At 33.7% G+C, this 16,734-nt stretch overlaps 1 protein-coding gene and 1 long non-coding RNA gene across 5 annotated transcripts; one reads left to right on the plus strand and one right to left on the minus strand.

Annotated features, from left to right (window-relative positions):
- Window positions 1–5,999: 5,999 nt before the first annotated feature.
- Window positions 6,000–7,130, minus strand: LOC140011460 (uncharacterized). The gene is made up of 2 exons (XR_011818643.1): window positions 6,492–7,130; window positions 6,000–6,387 (listed from the first exon to the last, which is right to left on the minus strand). It is a non-coding gene; the product is annotated as an uncharacterized lncRNA (long non-coding RNA).
- Window positions 7,131–10,793: 3,663 nt separating this feature from the next.
- On the plus strand, window positions 10,794–16,604 carry LOC113690977 (thiosulfate/3-mercaptopyruvate sulfurtransferase 2-like). Of its 4 annotated transcripts, none has more exons than XM_027209141.2 (12): window positions 10,801–11,075; window positions 11,487–11,675; window positions 11,999–12,058; window positions 12,285–12,347; window positions 12,713–12,837; window positions 12,955–13,117; window positions 13,313–13,372; window positions 13,833–13,891; window positions 14,681–14,762; window positions 15,363–15,426; window positions 16,108–16,175; window positions 16,322–16,604. In XM_027209141.2, exons 1-12 carry the CDS (start codon window positions 10,968–10,970, stop codon window positions 16,418–16,420), a joined length of 1,140 nt encoding a protein of 379 aa, XP_027064942.1. In that variant the 5' UTR covers window positions 10,801–10,967; the 3' UTR covers window positions 16,421–16,604. The 4 variants fall into 4 exon arrangements, with proteins under 4 accessions (XP_071914853.1, XP_027064942.1, XP_027064943.1 ...); XM_027209142.2 differs by having other exon boundaries at window positions 10,829–11,075; window positions 11,490–11,675; XM_072058752.1 differs by lacking the exon at window positions 12,285–12,347 and having other exon boundaries at window positions 10,794–11,075.
- Window positions 16,605–16,734: the final 130 nt, after the last annotated feature.

Here is a 16,734-nt window from a genome sequence, read left to right on the forward strand (position 1 = left end):
AACAGAGGGGCAAAAATAGAACCCCACTATCCAGGCCTCATTAAAAATTATTTAGGAACAGAATTCATGTTTAGGAAACAATTTTCTAGTATGTATAGTTCTTATGCTCCAAATTTCATCCTTCCAAGAAAACTTTGTGCACAAAGCTCAGAAAATTATTGTTCAAAATATGACAACAATATCAGAAACTTCTATAATCAATCTAATTAATATTACATCCATCTTATCAAATTTGAATTCTTAACATAAGGAACAAGTTATAACCAAGTATATCTACTTTCTCACACAATCACCATTCTTGTGAAACCAATACTACCCCCAAAACTATGACCTTTCATTTATATTGTGAATCCCTAGATGCAAAAAGAATTTCATATGCTTTTATAAGGCATGGTTGATCAACCATGTAGCAAGTGATAAACCCCAACTTAGAAGCATAATAGCCAGCATTAGCCTTGATTTTGCCATAGTCTTTTAAACTTCTTTAAAAAGCTAGCTTTTCATTATTTTTAGCCAAAATTGTGTTTTGTGCACTTTCTCCATGTTCTTGCTTCTCAGTAAACCGTGAATAGCAGTAGTTGCTTTCCTACGTATTGGTGAACTGTGCTACTTGAGTTGAAGAAACCACAATCATAGCTAGTTTGTATTCAATAAAAAATTTTACAAATTATATTGCAAACCACAATGACAAGAGAAATATTCAAAACAACTACTCTGTAATTTTCGCAATGATGAAATCTCTGTGCTAGATTGGCATTCTTTCATGAAGTTCTTATCTTCGTTACCTCGCCACACTTACAATATATAATAGGATTAAAAACAAAAAAGTCCCCTGTGGTATACCTAATACACAAAAAAGCCTTCCATGGTTTCAAAACATACAAAACGACATTTCATGTTTTGAACTAAATTGTAAACTAACAGAATTCGTTAAAGTTAACGAAAATGACGGTTTCTGCTGTTAACTTACCGGATTCCATTAAGTTTACCGTTAAATTTAACGGATTCTGTTAAATTTTCCGTTAAATTTACCGGATTTCGTTAAGTTTAACAAATTTTGTTAGTTTATAATTTAGTTCAAAACATGAGGTGTCGTTTTATATATTTTGAAATCATGGGGGACTTTTTTGTATATTAGATATACCACAGAGGATTTTTTTGCTTTTAACCCTATATAATAATATATAAATTGGTTTGGCATCATCTTGTTGTAACGAACTCCCAACCCGATTATATTGGTCCTTCTGGGGTTGTTTGGTAAAATTCAATGGGATCTGAAATTTTGGGTTTAGGTTTTGCTTGAGAAACCTATTTTCATTCCCATAAATTTGGATTTGTTCATATTTCACCAATGATAAAGTGTTTTTAATGATTTTAATGTGGGTTGGAGTGTAAGGTTTCTTTTGACCTCCTCTATTCACAGGGTTTGTAGTGGAGATTTTTGTATCATTTGTGGTTTAGCCAAAAAATAATAAAAAAAGAAGAGAAATCAAGATTGGCTTATGTGAATATATAGTTTGAGGGATTAAATTGGGCAGACATCAAATTTCAGGGACTATTTGGGCTTCTAATAAGTAGTTTAGGGATCGATCTGGTCACTTCGTCTACCTAATAACATGCAAAACAAAACGACTTAAAAAAAAAAAGAAAAAAAGTTATCATGTCAAGTCGACAGTAAAAAAAAGAAATTCAAGTCCACAGTAGCCAGGAAAGAAAGAGAGGTGAGAGTCCATGCATTAGTGAGAATGCGACATGGCATGCAGGCAAAAGGTCTAATGGCCACTCCCGTCAATTTGTCTTGGCAATCCAACCTCTCTTCCACTACTACTACTACAACTACTTACTACTAATGTTTTAAAACTCAGATCGGAAAGTGAATCGAAAAACTTTTCGATTTGCTATTCACCAATTCAATCGATTCAATCTCGATTCAAAGTTTAAATTTTTTAATTTATTTTAAGGTTAAAAATTTTGAATAAAACTAAACTATTTGTTTTAGAAAATAAAAATTTAATAAAAATCGGTAGAACCTCCCAATTTTTACTGATTTTTGATCGGTTCAATAGATTTTTTGAGTTACTCATTAAACCAGACGGATGCATGGTTGGTTCATAATTCGACTGTTCGAACTAGTCGATTCGATTCGATTTTTAAAACACTGCTTACTACGAACTCTTAGTAAGAGGAAACACTTTCATTTAGATGAGATTTTATTAGAAAAACAAATAGCATGGTAGCAACTTACATTCAATTGATTGAATTACAATTGATTCTAACTCATTTTTCCAGTAAAAGAAATATACACAAACCACCTAATTTACCGTAGATTCTATGTTTAGATGATCTATAGAGGTTTGCCTACATAAAGGTGTCCAAAGGTATGCACAAAGATGTAACAAAGTCCTTTTTGGCTAAGAACTACAGGGGAGTGAACAATGCTGTAGGCGATTTCTTTCTTGTTGTAATTAAATCATCCAACAAATTCACTCCCTAATAGAAAATTAGAAATTGGAATTGTTAATGCAAATAATATTAGAATTAATTAGGATCACAAATTAAGATATTATCTTGTATTATTAGCATCAATTAGGATGACAATTAGGATAAATTAAAATCACAATTAGAGACTTACCTTGTATAATATTAGTCTAAATTCATTCTGTATCAACTTTTTCTTCGATTGAGTGCCATGAAACAACAGTCTGATCAATCTATTTAGGATATCTACTGTGACATGGTTTATTTTTTGGATGAGATTGTTGAATCAGAACCCTGATAGAACTACCCCAGTGAAGTAGAAAAATTCTATGCTTACCATGATTCTTATCGCCTTATTCTGTTTCGCATGGTCTTACTTGACGAGGTTGACTCCACTCGGACTGCTATTCTCAATAGAAAGCTATTACCTTCCCTTGATGCTGCTCTTAAGGACATGATATCTTAAGAAACTCGAAGGCAAATAATCTCTTCTCGCTCTGCTAATATGATTCTTACCACTGCTCGTCAGACTTATTCGACATCTCGACCACCTATATCTTTCGCTTCAAAATCAACTATTAAGTGTAGGTATTATCAACATTTAGTTCATTTTATTTCTGAATGCCACAAACTTCAGTTTAGAAAGAGAGGTCGAGGACAACGTACTTGACACTCTTCTCCTCACACTATGGCTGCTACTAATAAAACCTACTTTCCTATTGAATCTACTGCTACCACACTTTCTGGATTTGTATCTCCTACTGCTTCTTCCGCTCCTTTTGTAGCTGATTTAGAGGTCATTATTTCTCAAGCTCTTGCTCACACTGCTCAACTTTCTGCAAGTGCTTTTTCTGTCACATCAGGTATCTCTTCATGATTCATTGATTTTGAATGTTGTAACTATGTGACCTATAACTCTAACATTTTTTACTCAAAATCTTTATTTTCAAAACCTACTTTCATTTTTACAACTGATGGTTCTATTATACATGTTACACATACTGGTACCATCTCAACTAATGGCATTTCTTTATCTAATGTCTATTTTGTTCCTTTTTTTTTAATTTTTTTTTTAGGTGTGTCCCGCAGGGAGTGGACCCCGCAGACTATTCACCACCCTCAGCAACTTGCTGGCAGCAAGGTTCGAACCAGGGACCTGAGACTCCATCTTCAGCAACCTCAACCACCAGACCAAGCCCCTGAGGGCGTCTATTTTGTTCCTTAATTATCCTTCAATTTTCTTTTTGTTGGTCAATTATGTGACCTTGATCTTCAACTTTTCTTTTTTTGTGTTACTTGTCTTATTTAGAATCCATTGATGAAAACAATTGTTAGGACCGGACGTAAGATTGGACGAATGTTCGAATTGACATCTTTTTGTCTTTCCTCTTCTCGTGCCTTTGCCACTCCCACTATGTTTATATGGTATTACAAATTAGGTCATCCCTTTCTTATTGAATTAAAATCTTTGCTTTACTTTTAATAAGAGTGATTATCATGCTTTAGTATCTTTTGCTTTGATCTATTCAGATATTTAGGGTCCAGCTCCAGTTTTCACTATGGGAGTTTTCGTTATTTTATTATTTTTGTTGATGATTTTTTTGATATACATGAATCTATTTCTTAAAATTCTATTATGAATTTGTCTCCATTTTTCATGAATTTAATGTAATGGTACAAATTCAGTTCTTTAAAATTATAAAACTTTTTAAATTTGATAATACGCGTGGATATATCTCTGGTGATTTTGAATCTATTATAATTTCTTAAGGCACCTTACCTCATTTATTTTGTCTAGGCATTTCTAAAAAAAAAATGATAAAGTCGAACATAAACATCGCCACATTTTAGATACAATTCGATTTTTACTCATTTTTGCATCTTTACGTGAACCATTTGAGGGAGAGACTGCTATTACTGCTGTCTACACTATCAATAGGGTTTCATCTCTTATCCTTCACAATAAATCTCTATATGAGATATTGTTTGGTACCATTCCTGCTTACTCCCATTTCAGAATTTTTGGATGTACATATTTTATGCTTTTATCCTCATGAACAATCCAAATTACAATATTGTGCTCATCTTTGTTGTTTTCTTGGGTATGACATTACTCATAAATGTTATAAATGTTATGATCCTATTTCTCCTAGGTTGCATATTTTTTGCTATGTAATTTTTTGGAAACATAAAATTTATTTTGCCATCCCTCAAACTACTTTGTCTTTCTCTTTCCTACCACCACATTTTACTAATCCTTCTATAGACCTATTTTCTGAGTGTCCTTCAAATCTTGAGTGTGCCTCTAATGACTATATTTCGTCAGTCGCAAAATAGTCCTCTACTTCTTCTTATTGCCTTCTTAAATGGATCCATCAGTTGCTTCTCTTTCACGATATCCCTCTTAGATAAGAACTCAACCAGTCTATCTTCGTGATTACCACTATTTTTTTACTTTAACAACTTTACATGAGTCTATTTTCTTTCGTGAAACTTCTTCTAATCCATTATAACAGAAAGTTATGTAAGAGGAGTTAGATACTTTGTTCAAGACTCATTCTTGAAACTTGATTGATTGGCCTTTTGACAAAACTATTATTGGTTGCAAGTGAATTTACAAAATTAAAACTCAGTTTGATGGATCTATTGAACGTTACAAAGATTGTCTTATTGCTAAAAGTTACAGTGAGAAGTATGCTATTGATTATAAGGAAACTTTTGCCCCAATTGCTCGTCTCATAACTGTTCGTACTCTTATTATTGTTGCTGCTAGTCAGTGTTGGTCTCTCTTTCAAATAGATGTGAAGAATACATTTTTTAATGGTGATCATGCTGATGAAATTTATATAAAACCACCTCCTGATTTTCCATATTCCTCTCACAAAATTTATCGTCTTCGTCAGTTCTTGTATGGATTTAAGCAAGTTTCTCGAGTCTGATTTGTTAAGTTTAGTTCAGCACTTATTAAATTGAGTTCTGCAGCTAGTCCTTATGATTCTACCTTTTTTTTGTGCTGCCCAACCACTGGTACTATCTTGTTACTCCTCTATGTTGGTGATATGGTCATCACTGGTGATGATTTGGAAGGGATTCAACAACTCAAACAATATATGAGTCGACAAATTGAAATGAAGGTTCTTGAGTTTTTTAATTACTTTCTAGATCTTGAGGTGCTTTCGATTATTTCAAGCAAAATATGCTTCTAATCTCTTAGGCTCTACTAGAGCTGTTAAACGAGCCGAGTCGAGCTCGAGCATATGACAATCGAGCTCGGCTCGAACTTCTAATCGAGCTAACTCGAACTCGCTCGAGTACTAATTCGAGCTTCACAAGGCACTCGAGCTCAACTCGATATATTGGTAGAGAGCTCGAGCTCGAGCTCGAACTCGAGACAAACTCGAGCCGAGCTTTTCGAACTCGAAACTCGAGCTCGAGCTTCGGAAAAAGGAGAGTACCTTCCTAATGAATTTTTAATTGATTGGAATGGCGTGCAACTAATTGATCTTTATTAGGCACTAAAATGCAGCAACTAATAGCTGTAGGGGATATATAACAAATAAATAATACTTCCGCACCTCATTTTGCAATTAAGCCGATTCAAAACTACCTATACAGAACAAAGTATATCTTCATCTTCCTTGAGAGAAACAAGGCAAAACGTTGAAGTCAAATTCACAAACAGTTGGTGGACGTTGCAGAAGACAATGCCTTTCTCCATTTCAATAACATCAACAGCTCTTCCAAATCTCTTCACACACTCTTCAAATTCATGTTTTCAACCCCAATTCAACTTTGTTTCCATCCTTGACTCGAACAAGAATTTCCTCCCACTGTCTAAGTTAGCTTACTCTGCTGCTGCCACCGCCGCGTCAAAGCCGCAGAGTGGGCCGGTGAAGAAACGCCCTCCAGCTCCAAATTCAAAGAAGAAAAAGAAACCCAGCAATGAGAAGACTAGTAGAAAAAGAGTTAGCAATCTGGAAGTTGTCGAAGAGGAAGAGTCACAGGGCAGTTACCAGAATGCAGTGAATCGGGGTATGGTAGAGGCCCCTGGCTCTACCGAGGTGGCTCCGTGTGGCTGCTACGTATGGTGAGTCAGTGACGGTGGCAAGAATCAGGCGAGCTACTGGCCAAGGAAGGAATTCAGTCGCTTGATTCAGTGGGCTGCTTTTGTCAGGAGGGTGCGGCTGCGGCTGCAGGTGTGGAATGGGAAAAAAGTTGACAGAAAGGGGAAAAGAAAAAATTAGGAGAATGGAGGCTGGCGGTGAGAATGGAGGCTGCGGGGTTGGGTGAGAATGGAGGCTACGGTCAGTGTGGTGAGAATGGAGGATGGCGCTTGGCGGTGAGAAGGGAGGCTGCGGGGAATGGGGTGCGGGTGCGGGTGCGGGGTGACGGCTCTGGCCTGTGGGATGGGAAACAAAATACCAAAAGAGGAAAGGAGGAATTAGGGCTACAGCACAGCAGACGGGAGATGACTTAGTGAGTTAGTGTACTACATACACGCTGAAATGACGAAAATGCCCCTATCTTTCGAGCCTACCGAGCTCATACGAGCCGAGCCCGTTCGGCTCGTTTAATAAACGAGTACTCATTAGAGCTCGAGCTCGGCTCGTTTCTCTCTGTTAACGAGCCGAGCCGAGCTCTTATCGAGCCGGGTCGAGCTCGGCTCGCGAGCTGCCCGGTTCGATTAACAGCTCTAGACTCTACCGGTATAATAAATAGCAAATTTACCTCTACTCCAATTGAAGCAAATACTCATTTTACTCCTATGGATGGGATATTATTGGATGATCTTACGCGATATCGTTGCTTAGTTGGTAGTCTTATCTATCTGAGTGTTACCTGACCTGATATTGTTTATGTTGTTCATATCATCAGTTAATTCATGAGCACTTCTCGTTCAGCTCATTATACTATAGTTCTTAGAATTTTTCACTATGTCAAAGGCACTCCTTTACATGGACTTTATTTTTTGATTCATTTGTTTCTTGAATTTCGTACCTACTCTGATGCTGATTGGGCTGATAATTTTATTGATCATCGTTCCACTACTGATTTTTTTTTTTTTTTGTGATTCTTAATTTTCTGGCGTAGCAAGAAACAATCAGTCACTACCTGCTCTAATTCTAAAGTTGAATATCGAGATTTAGCTAATACTTCTCAAGAGTTAATTTGGCTTCATTGATTACTTAACGACATGGGTGTTGTCCATTCTTCTTCTATTACTAGTCATTGTGATAACCCAAGTGTTATTTAGATCACACATAATGATATTTTTATGAGCGCACCAAACATATCGAAATTGATTGTCATTTTTTGTGACAATACCTTGTTTGTGGTATTTTGAGTTTATCTCCAATTCGTTTATCGGATCAAATTGTTGATCTTTATACAAAGACACTATCTCCCTGTCGCTTTCATGATTTTGTGTGCAAACTCAAGTTGATTTCCTTACAACCATTTTGAGTTTGAGAGGGGATGTTAATGTAAATAATATTAGTATCAATTAAAATAACAAATTAGGATGTTATCTTATATTATTAGCATCAATTAGGATGACAATTAGGATCATAATTAGGGACTTACCTTGTATAATATTAGTTTAGAGAATAATGCAGGATTTGACTCCATGGTATGATGACAATTAGGATCATAATTAGGGACTTACCTTGCATAATATTAGTTTAGAGAATAATGCAGGATTTGACTCCATGGGATGCTAATCTATGTAAGCACCTTGTCAATCCATTTTCCTATCTTATGTGAGAGAGGAAAAGAGAAGTAACAAAAGTTATAAGCACTACTTTTCTTTTTTTTTTTTTAAATTTCTTTCATCGCTCTCCAGATCCTTCCTACCTCTACCTCCAATTGTAAGGATCCGAATGTTTGTTAATGAAGTTTCAATCCCAACCTAACTCAAATAGTAAGGGTATTAGCAATGTTGAATTCTCGCTCTCTTACCTTTCATTCAAGGTTAAAAAAAAAGGAGAAAGTTCCAAATACCAATTATTCATAATATATAAAAATTTATTTAAGAAAACAACCGCATATTACGTGCGAGAGATTTTTCGTTCCCCGAAATGCCACGCGACTAGCACATTGTCCTTGCTAAAGTCCTTTACTAACAAAACTGGTTAGACACCCCAGGGCCGAGAGCCATTGGCAATATTACAGCTACCATTATTTAGCCTTCCTCTGCAGAAACACATAAAATAGGGGTGGGGGGAAAAGGAGAAATCCAAAATTACCATCGAACAAAAGAAAAAGAAATAAATTTTGGGGGAAGAAAACACCACCGTTTGTTTGTTTGACAACTCTGCTTGGGTGCTTCTAGTTGTTGGTTGGTAAATATCAGGGTGTGTTTGGATCCCTTGTTTTTGGGGTTGTTTTTGAAAAACTGTTTTTCACATTTCAAATGCTACAGTAAATGTGTATTTCCAAAACAACTCCAAAAACACCATATCCAAATATTATATCAAAAACAAATACATATGTATATTTCAATTATGTATATTATATATATATAAATATATATATTATATTAATATAAATTGAAATATACAAATTGAAAATTATATATATTATATATTATATAAATATTTATATAAATTAATATTATACATAATATTGTATATTATACATAATATAATATAATATACATAATATGTAATATTGTATACATACATGTGTAAATATTTATACATAATATATTATGTACATTATATTATAATATATACATTATTAATGTATAATATTATTATGTACATTATTGTGTATAATAATGTATAATAATGTTATGTATAATATATAATATACATAACATGTAATAATGTAATAATGTATATTATGTATAATATATTATATTATGTATATTATGTATATTATGTCTAATATTATATTATGTATAATATATTATATTATGTATATTATGTTATATATACAATATTATGTAGATTATACAAATTGAAAATTATATATTATATATTATATATTATATGAATATTTATATAATGAAATATACAATAAATATTACAAATTGAAATATTATATAAACACCATATTTATAATATTATAATATTTATAATTAATATTAATGTATATAATATATTTTAAATATTTATATATTTATTTATACATATTATAAATATTTTTATATATTTATATTTATATGAATATTATATATTATATAAATTATATATCATATAACATATATTATATATTATATATATTATACATTTATATAAATGTACATTTATACATAATATATATATATATTAATGTATATTTATAATATACATTTATATTATGTATTATATATAATATAATACATTTATACATTTATATTAATATACATAATATTAATTTTATATTTATACATAATATTAATACATTTGTACATTTATATTAATTATATTAATACATTTATACTTAATACTAATATATATTATTAAAATTATAATTTATACATTTATATAATATTCAGTTGTAATTTATACATTTATAATAATATAGACTTATATGTTTATAAATATATTTATATTATATATTATATATAATATAATACATTTATATATTTTTATATAAATACATAAATATATTTATTTATAAATATTTATAATGTATTATAAATGCATAAATGTATATTTATATAAAAATATAAAAATTATAATTTATACATTTATACATTTATATAATATTCATCTATAATTTATACATTTACAATAATATACACTTATACATTTATAAATATATTTATATTATGTATTATATATAATATAATAAATTTATAATACATTTATATATTTTTATATAAATATGTAAATATATTTATTTATAAATATTTATAAATGTATTATAAATGCATAAATGTATATTTATATAAAAATATAAAAATTATAAATTATAAATTGTAATTTATACATTTATATAATATTCATTTATAATTTATACATTTATAATAATATACACTTACATATTTATAAATATATTTATATTATGTATTATATATAATATAATACATTTATATATTTTTTAGCGAATATATAAATATAAATATTTATAAATATTTATAAATGTATTATAAATGCATAAATGTATATAAAAATTATAAATTATAAAAATAACCAAAAATATGTTTTAAAAATACCTCTAAAAACAATCCAAAAAATATCTACAGTAAAAGTTTTTCATATAGTTTTTGAAAAACAACTCCAAAAACAACTAATCCAAACGGACTTGTATTTCAAAAACAAAATGCTACAGTACTGTTTTTGAAAAACAACCCCAAAAACAGCTAATCCAAACGGAGCCTCAGTTTTATCAGTTGCAGCAGTAGCAGCAGCGGCAGGCGGCAGCGGCAGCCTGGTTTGCGAGTTGTTGGGGGCGGAGGTTGTGATCCAAAGATTTCCATTCCAATCCCAGACACGAATTCAAACTCTTTCTCCAACACGATTTTGATGGTCCCTTATTGTTTCGCTCAATCTGATTGAAAAATGGCATCAGCCGTTTTGGCCAGAGCTCTCTCTTCTCACCGCTTCCTTGTTCAATCTACTTCTTCTCCTCTTTCTCGGAAGACCCATCTCTTCACATCCTTCTTCAGCGTAAGTCCCTTCCCTCGCCACTACTTTTGTTGTTTATTCTTATCACTCTAGTTTCTGTTCGTCAGCTGCTACTGACCCTAATAAGCCTTTGCTGGTTAATTGGATTTGGGTTAGTTTCCTACTTAATATGATTTGCTATGTTTTTTGTTTCCCTCAAAACCTGTTTGCTTTTACTGTTGCTCTTAGTGGTTTTCCGATAAGTTGTCTTTGCAGTTTGTACGGAGTTGGTTCCTTTGTATTTAGGTTTGTGACGTAATGGGTTGGTAATCCCCCTTTCATCTCTATCCACACAAATTTCTGCGTTGTTAAAAGCTTTTTATTCAAAAATGATCTCACAGTTTCCAATGTTAACATTGTTTTGTGCTTCTTCTTTGTTAGTAACTATTTCAAATTGCCATCTTACTGTCACAGAAGAGACCATTCAATTCCGATCCTGCTTCTTCCCATTGGTCCTATAACAAGTCCACAACTCTGTTCTGTAGAATGGTTTCATCAGTGGCTGCGTCACAAGTTTCATTCTCTAATATGTCTCTGCATCCTACGGAACCTGTTGTTTCGGTTGATTGGCTCCATGCAAACCTTCGGGAGCCTGATATGAAGGTGTGCACTTGAGCTTCTTCTTTTGTATCTTCCTTTGATCTTCTGTGTGGATGGCTAGATACTTTTATATTCTGTCAATTAGTTCAACAGCAACGAGCAGCTCCTCCTTAGATGTTGAAAATTATTACTCCATTACTAACGACGACCTACATAGTTTAGTGTATTAGTGTGCATGCATCCGTATTTTACCTGCTAGCCTTGTCACTTAGATGGATATCTTGGGCTAATCAAAATTGCATGGTTTTATACTTGACTGCATCTTATGCATAATATTGTAGAGCCAGATTAAATGGAATCATATTGTAACCATTTAATCGCTTCAGGTTCTGGATGCATCTTGGTATATGCCGGATGAGCAGAGGAATCCACTCCAGGAGTATCAGGTTTTAATCCTGTTTCTTCTATTTATTATTGCTGGCTTGCTTCACCATGCGGTTGTTGGATTACTCTTACGTAATCAAGAAATATCTGCCAGATACTTATGTTGTTCTAATGTGTATCCGTTGTTACTTTGTACTACTCTGCTATATCCCTTGTCAAGGTTCTTGTGGCATTTTAACTAAGTGTCCTTATGTTGAATTTTACAATTTAATTGCATTGCTCAAACAGGTTGCACACATTCCTGGTGCACTTTTTTTCGACTTAGATGGCATATCAGATCGAGCTACAAATGTAAGATGTTCAAATCTGCTTGTGAATTATATGTGCTTTCTGTGGATGGCTCTAGCTTCTAAGCTGACAATATGTGTTGATGTTCTGTGCCCATTATCTCTTATCTCTTGTGTGAGTATGTTTATAGTTTAGTTCTCAGCATATGTATCATATGTAGTTCCGAGATGAACCAATTGGAAAATTCATGGCTGCTTCTGTTGAAGACTTGTCAATACTGGCAGTTTTGTTGTCTTCTTTTATCAAAGATTTGTCAAATTTGTTCAATGTTTGTCAGCTGTTCAAATAATCAATGTGTAGATCTTGATCATAATTATTCTTCAATAGATGATTTAAAGAACTTTAATTGCCCAAATTGCATGTATCAGTTGCCACATATGTTGCCATCAGAAGAAGCATTTGCTGCTGCTGTTTCTGCGCTTGGTATTGAAAATAAAGATGGGTTGGTCGTCTATGATGGTAAAGGAATTTTTAGTGCAGCTCGTGTTTGGTGGTAAGCCCCAGTATATTAAAACTTTTCCTTCTGAGTTAATATGCTAGTCTGCAGTAATTCCTTCTTTTTGTAGTTTTTTACCAATAGATACCTGTCCGTTCCATTGGCATTAAACAGGATGTTTCGAGTTTTTGGGCATGATAGAATATGGGTTCTAGATGGGGGACTACCAAGATGGCGTGCTTCAGGATTTGATGTTGAATCAAGTGCATCTGGAGATGCAATCTTGAAAGCTAGTGCTGCCAGTGAGGCAATAGAGAAAGTATATCAGGGGCAGAGGGTAAGTTTTGATTTATTTCATGGAGTATATTTGATATCGATTGTAGTACCTATGACTGATTTGATTGTTCTGTAATCTATAGTTCTGGGTGATAGATATATCTGTCATTAATTATGATGATTCAATAGGTTTTTCTCTCAGTTCTAGTTCCTGTATATTCATTGTATGTCATCAGGAGCTGTTGTGTATCTGCAGGTTGGGCCAATCACATTCCAAACCAAATTTCAGCCGAATCTTGTTTGGACACTTGACCAAGTTAGTACCCTGTTTAATTTTCCTTTTCAAAATTTTCTAGCACTTGTAGTTACCTTGAGTTTTTTCTCAGGTAGTTTCTGGTAGAATTGTGAGTCAGATTGCATTTGTATAACCTGTTTGCATCAGTGTTCAGGACGTTGAATGGAAGTAATATGTTTTCTACACTGATTCTCTGCCACCAAAAGAACAGTTAATTGAAATAGTAATAGTTGCAGTAACAATTCAAGAGGTTGGCTGGTTAGTTCCGCTAAATAAGTGAAAGATAATATACATGCATGTTCATGCATGTATATGTGTCTGAGGATAGAGTGGGTTCTTCAATTTTGGTTAAGGTGGCATGCAGTGAGTCTGCGCATTAGGTTGGGCTTTGAACATCATTGCAGAAGATAATACCACAGGTAGCAGAATAGTTGACATTTTCTCATTCTGGATTTTTGATGCATTTTCACAAAACTTTCAGGTTAGGGAGAATATTGAAGAGAAGACACATCAACATATAGATGCTCGCGCAAAGCCAAGGTATTTTTTGTAACTTACTGTTTACTGTGTCATTAATAACATTTATTTGTGGTTTTCAACTTCTTGCTTTAGATGCTAGGATTAGTGGTTTTATGCATAAGGAGGGTGTGTTTTTGTGGTAGCTTTTCATTCTGCACCTACGTGTGAACTATTCACTGAACTTACACATAAAGTGGTTTGTTTTGCCTCATTAGTAGAATTTCACATGAAACTTATAATTAAAACTTCTTGGTTATAGTGGCATTTCTACCTAGAAGTGTTTATCTAATTTGAACTAGATAGTTATATTTCACAGGTACCTCTAGAGTTAATTATTTTGGCTTAAAAGTACTTGATGACATTATATTTAAAGCTCTTAAATTGAGAACCACATGATCAAATTTTGCTGCTGCATTTCTGAATTGGTCTCTGTGTCCGGAAAATGCTATACTTGATTGAGCAACTCCTCCTAATTATAAAAAAAGCCATCTTTTTCTCTTTGGAAATTGAAAGATCAAATTCATTTGCAAAATAGAACGCTGTCAAGGTTTTAGGACAAACAGATTTGACTTTTCTCTGAAATTGAATGATTTTGCTGGGACTGACAGTCAGTTACCATCCTTACCAGTTACTTTTTGTGGGGGGGGGGGAATGAGCTTTTTCTATAATGATCTTTCAGGGCAATTGATTATGTTTCCTTTTAGCTTGTAGAGCAAGGGCAACATGCTTTTATTTGAATGTGTATCAAGTGATCTTATTCAGAATTTTTCTATTGTCTGTTTAGTGACTTTTCCTTTCATTCTCTTTCAGGTTTGATGGTGTTGCACCAGAGCCTCGAAAGGGAATCAGAAGTGGTCATGTACCTGGAAGCAAGTGTGTTCCATTTCCTCAGGTGACACTTCAGTTTTTAAATGATGTGTACATACTATGCAGAGATGATAAGCTGAGCTAATTGTTTCTTAACTCCAGCTTATTGTGGCATTTTAGTTGGCAAAAAGAGATACAAAGTTTAGTTTCATGTATATTTATGACATTTTCAAAATTGGAATCATTTGCACTCTTGACATATCTTGCTGGAAATAGTATTCAGAGTTGACAGGTCTCATGATCCTGGTAATTTTAAAAGTTTACATGCTACGCTTGATTTTAACTTTTGTGTGTTCCACATCACACATTATGAATTTTGGGCTGAAATAGGCTCTTTTGTGGGTATATCTTTCTTGAAGGCTATCCGTACGTTATAGTAACTTATGATGCTTCATTCGGTGTCCATTAGGCATCAAGCGTCCAAAAGAAAGGACAAAAGCTTAGTCCTGGATGCCACACCAATGAGTTGATGCTATTCTTGATTTTATGTCTTTTCCGTCTTCTACTTCGGACATGATAATTTTGGAAGTCAATTTCAGCTCTATTGTGGCTACATCTTTTTCGATGATTGTCTGTACTTGATGGTTTCTTATGATGATTCACGACACTCTCGGGTCATTTGCAGATGTTGGATGGCTCACAGTCACTCTTGTCTGCTGATGAGCTGAAGAAAAAATTTGAAGGAGGAGGTAAAAAGTGGTGCAATTCTTTGTCTGATCGTGCGCAAAAGCCTACTATTGTAGTAGCACTTCTGTATTTGTGTGCTGTAAAGTACGCCTTTCATGTAGACAGTAAGAAAGCTTTCGCGCACTCTTGGCATATCTAATCCCCAAGCAAATCAAACAACTTAAAGGTGATACGGATAAAAAAGGCAGTTTTGGCAACAAACTAAGTTGAAATCCTTTGAGACAATTTGATATACAAGTTAAAAAGTTACCAAAATGGTTAACACTTAGGGTGAACAATTGCCATGCCCTAGTTGGAGTTGATAATCATTAGGGTATTTTTGGGTTGTAAGTGCAAGAAAAATGAGATAATCCTTTAACTTGTTGGGATCAAAGTAGCAAACATGGTTAATTTTGACTCCAGAACCCTGCCTTCATTTGTTTTGTAAGGTTTACCAAAGTCTAAGATGGTTGGTTGTAGGTTGAAGATTTTGGCATCAAGAATTCCAAATGGAAAGACAAAATTAAGTTGGGGTATTACAAGTTAGCTCACCAATTGTTGTTTCACTTTATCCTTATCCCTATGATATATTATAAGCTTCTTTTGATGAATTGTTTGCTGCATTGTGACTATGATTAACTGTCGTTTAGTGTTGCTGTTGCTAAGGATTTGATCAACTTCCTAAGCGTGTGCTCCTGTTTCAGGCATCTCTTTGGACGAGCCGATCATAACTTCATGTGGCACTGGTGTAACTGCTTGTATTCTTGCACTGGTAAAATTTCTTGGCTTTGACTTCTCCCTGATCAGAACCCCATAAGCAGCCATGCAAGAGAAAGTACATATTGGGAAGCCTGTCGTCCTGGTTTTAAAGACCAAAGTGTCTTTTACCTTATCTAATAATGTCTTAAATTCACGTAGGGCCTTCATCGACTCGGGAAGACTGATGTTGCTGTATATGATGGATCGTGGACAGAGTGGGGAGCGAATCCGGATACGCCTGTCTCAACTTCTGCATAAAAAATAATATAATGCTTCTAAACACGAATTTCAAGTTTTTGCCCTGGTTCACTAGTCATCAGTGATTCTGACGAAAGAAGTTGTATTCAACGGAATTTGATTATGTACCTCGAATTTTTTCATTTTCTGGGGTGGTGGATCCAAGAACACAATTCGATGTCGTTATAAATTTATTTTGCTTCAATTTTTATGGGAACTAGGAAATCTGGCTAACGGACGGGAGCACGGTTAAGTCTTCAATTAAATGATATGCTGTGTGGCGTGCACTCCCTAATTGTTGAACACAGCCGCGTTTGTTAAGGAAGTGTACGACG

The sequence above is a fragment of the Coffea arabica genome, chromosome 7e, assembly GCF_036785885.1.
Source record: "Coffea arabica cultivar ET-39 chromosome 7e, Coffea Arabica ET-39 HiFi, whole genome shotgun sequence".
Lineage (NCBI taxonomy): Eukaryota > Viridiplantae > Streptophyta > Magnoliopsida > Gentianales > Rubiaceae > Coffea > Coffea arabica.

What these genes read in the sequence shown, in the direction of transcription:
- LOC113690977 (XM_027209141.2), top strand. Translation starts at nt 10,968, where the DNA reads ATGGCATCAGCCGTTTTGGCCAGAGCTCTCTCTTCTCACCGCTTCCTT. An exon ending in TCTTCACATCCTTCTTCAGC is followed by an intron (nt 11,076 to 11,486) that starts GTAAGTCCCTTC and finishes TTACTGTCACAG; the next exon opens with AAGAGACCATTCAATTCCGA. An exon ending in AGTGTGTTCCATTTCCTCAG is followed by an intron (nt 14,763 to 15,362) that starts GTGACACTTCAG and finishes GGTCATTTGCAG; the next exon opens with ATGTTGGATGGCTCACAGTC.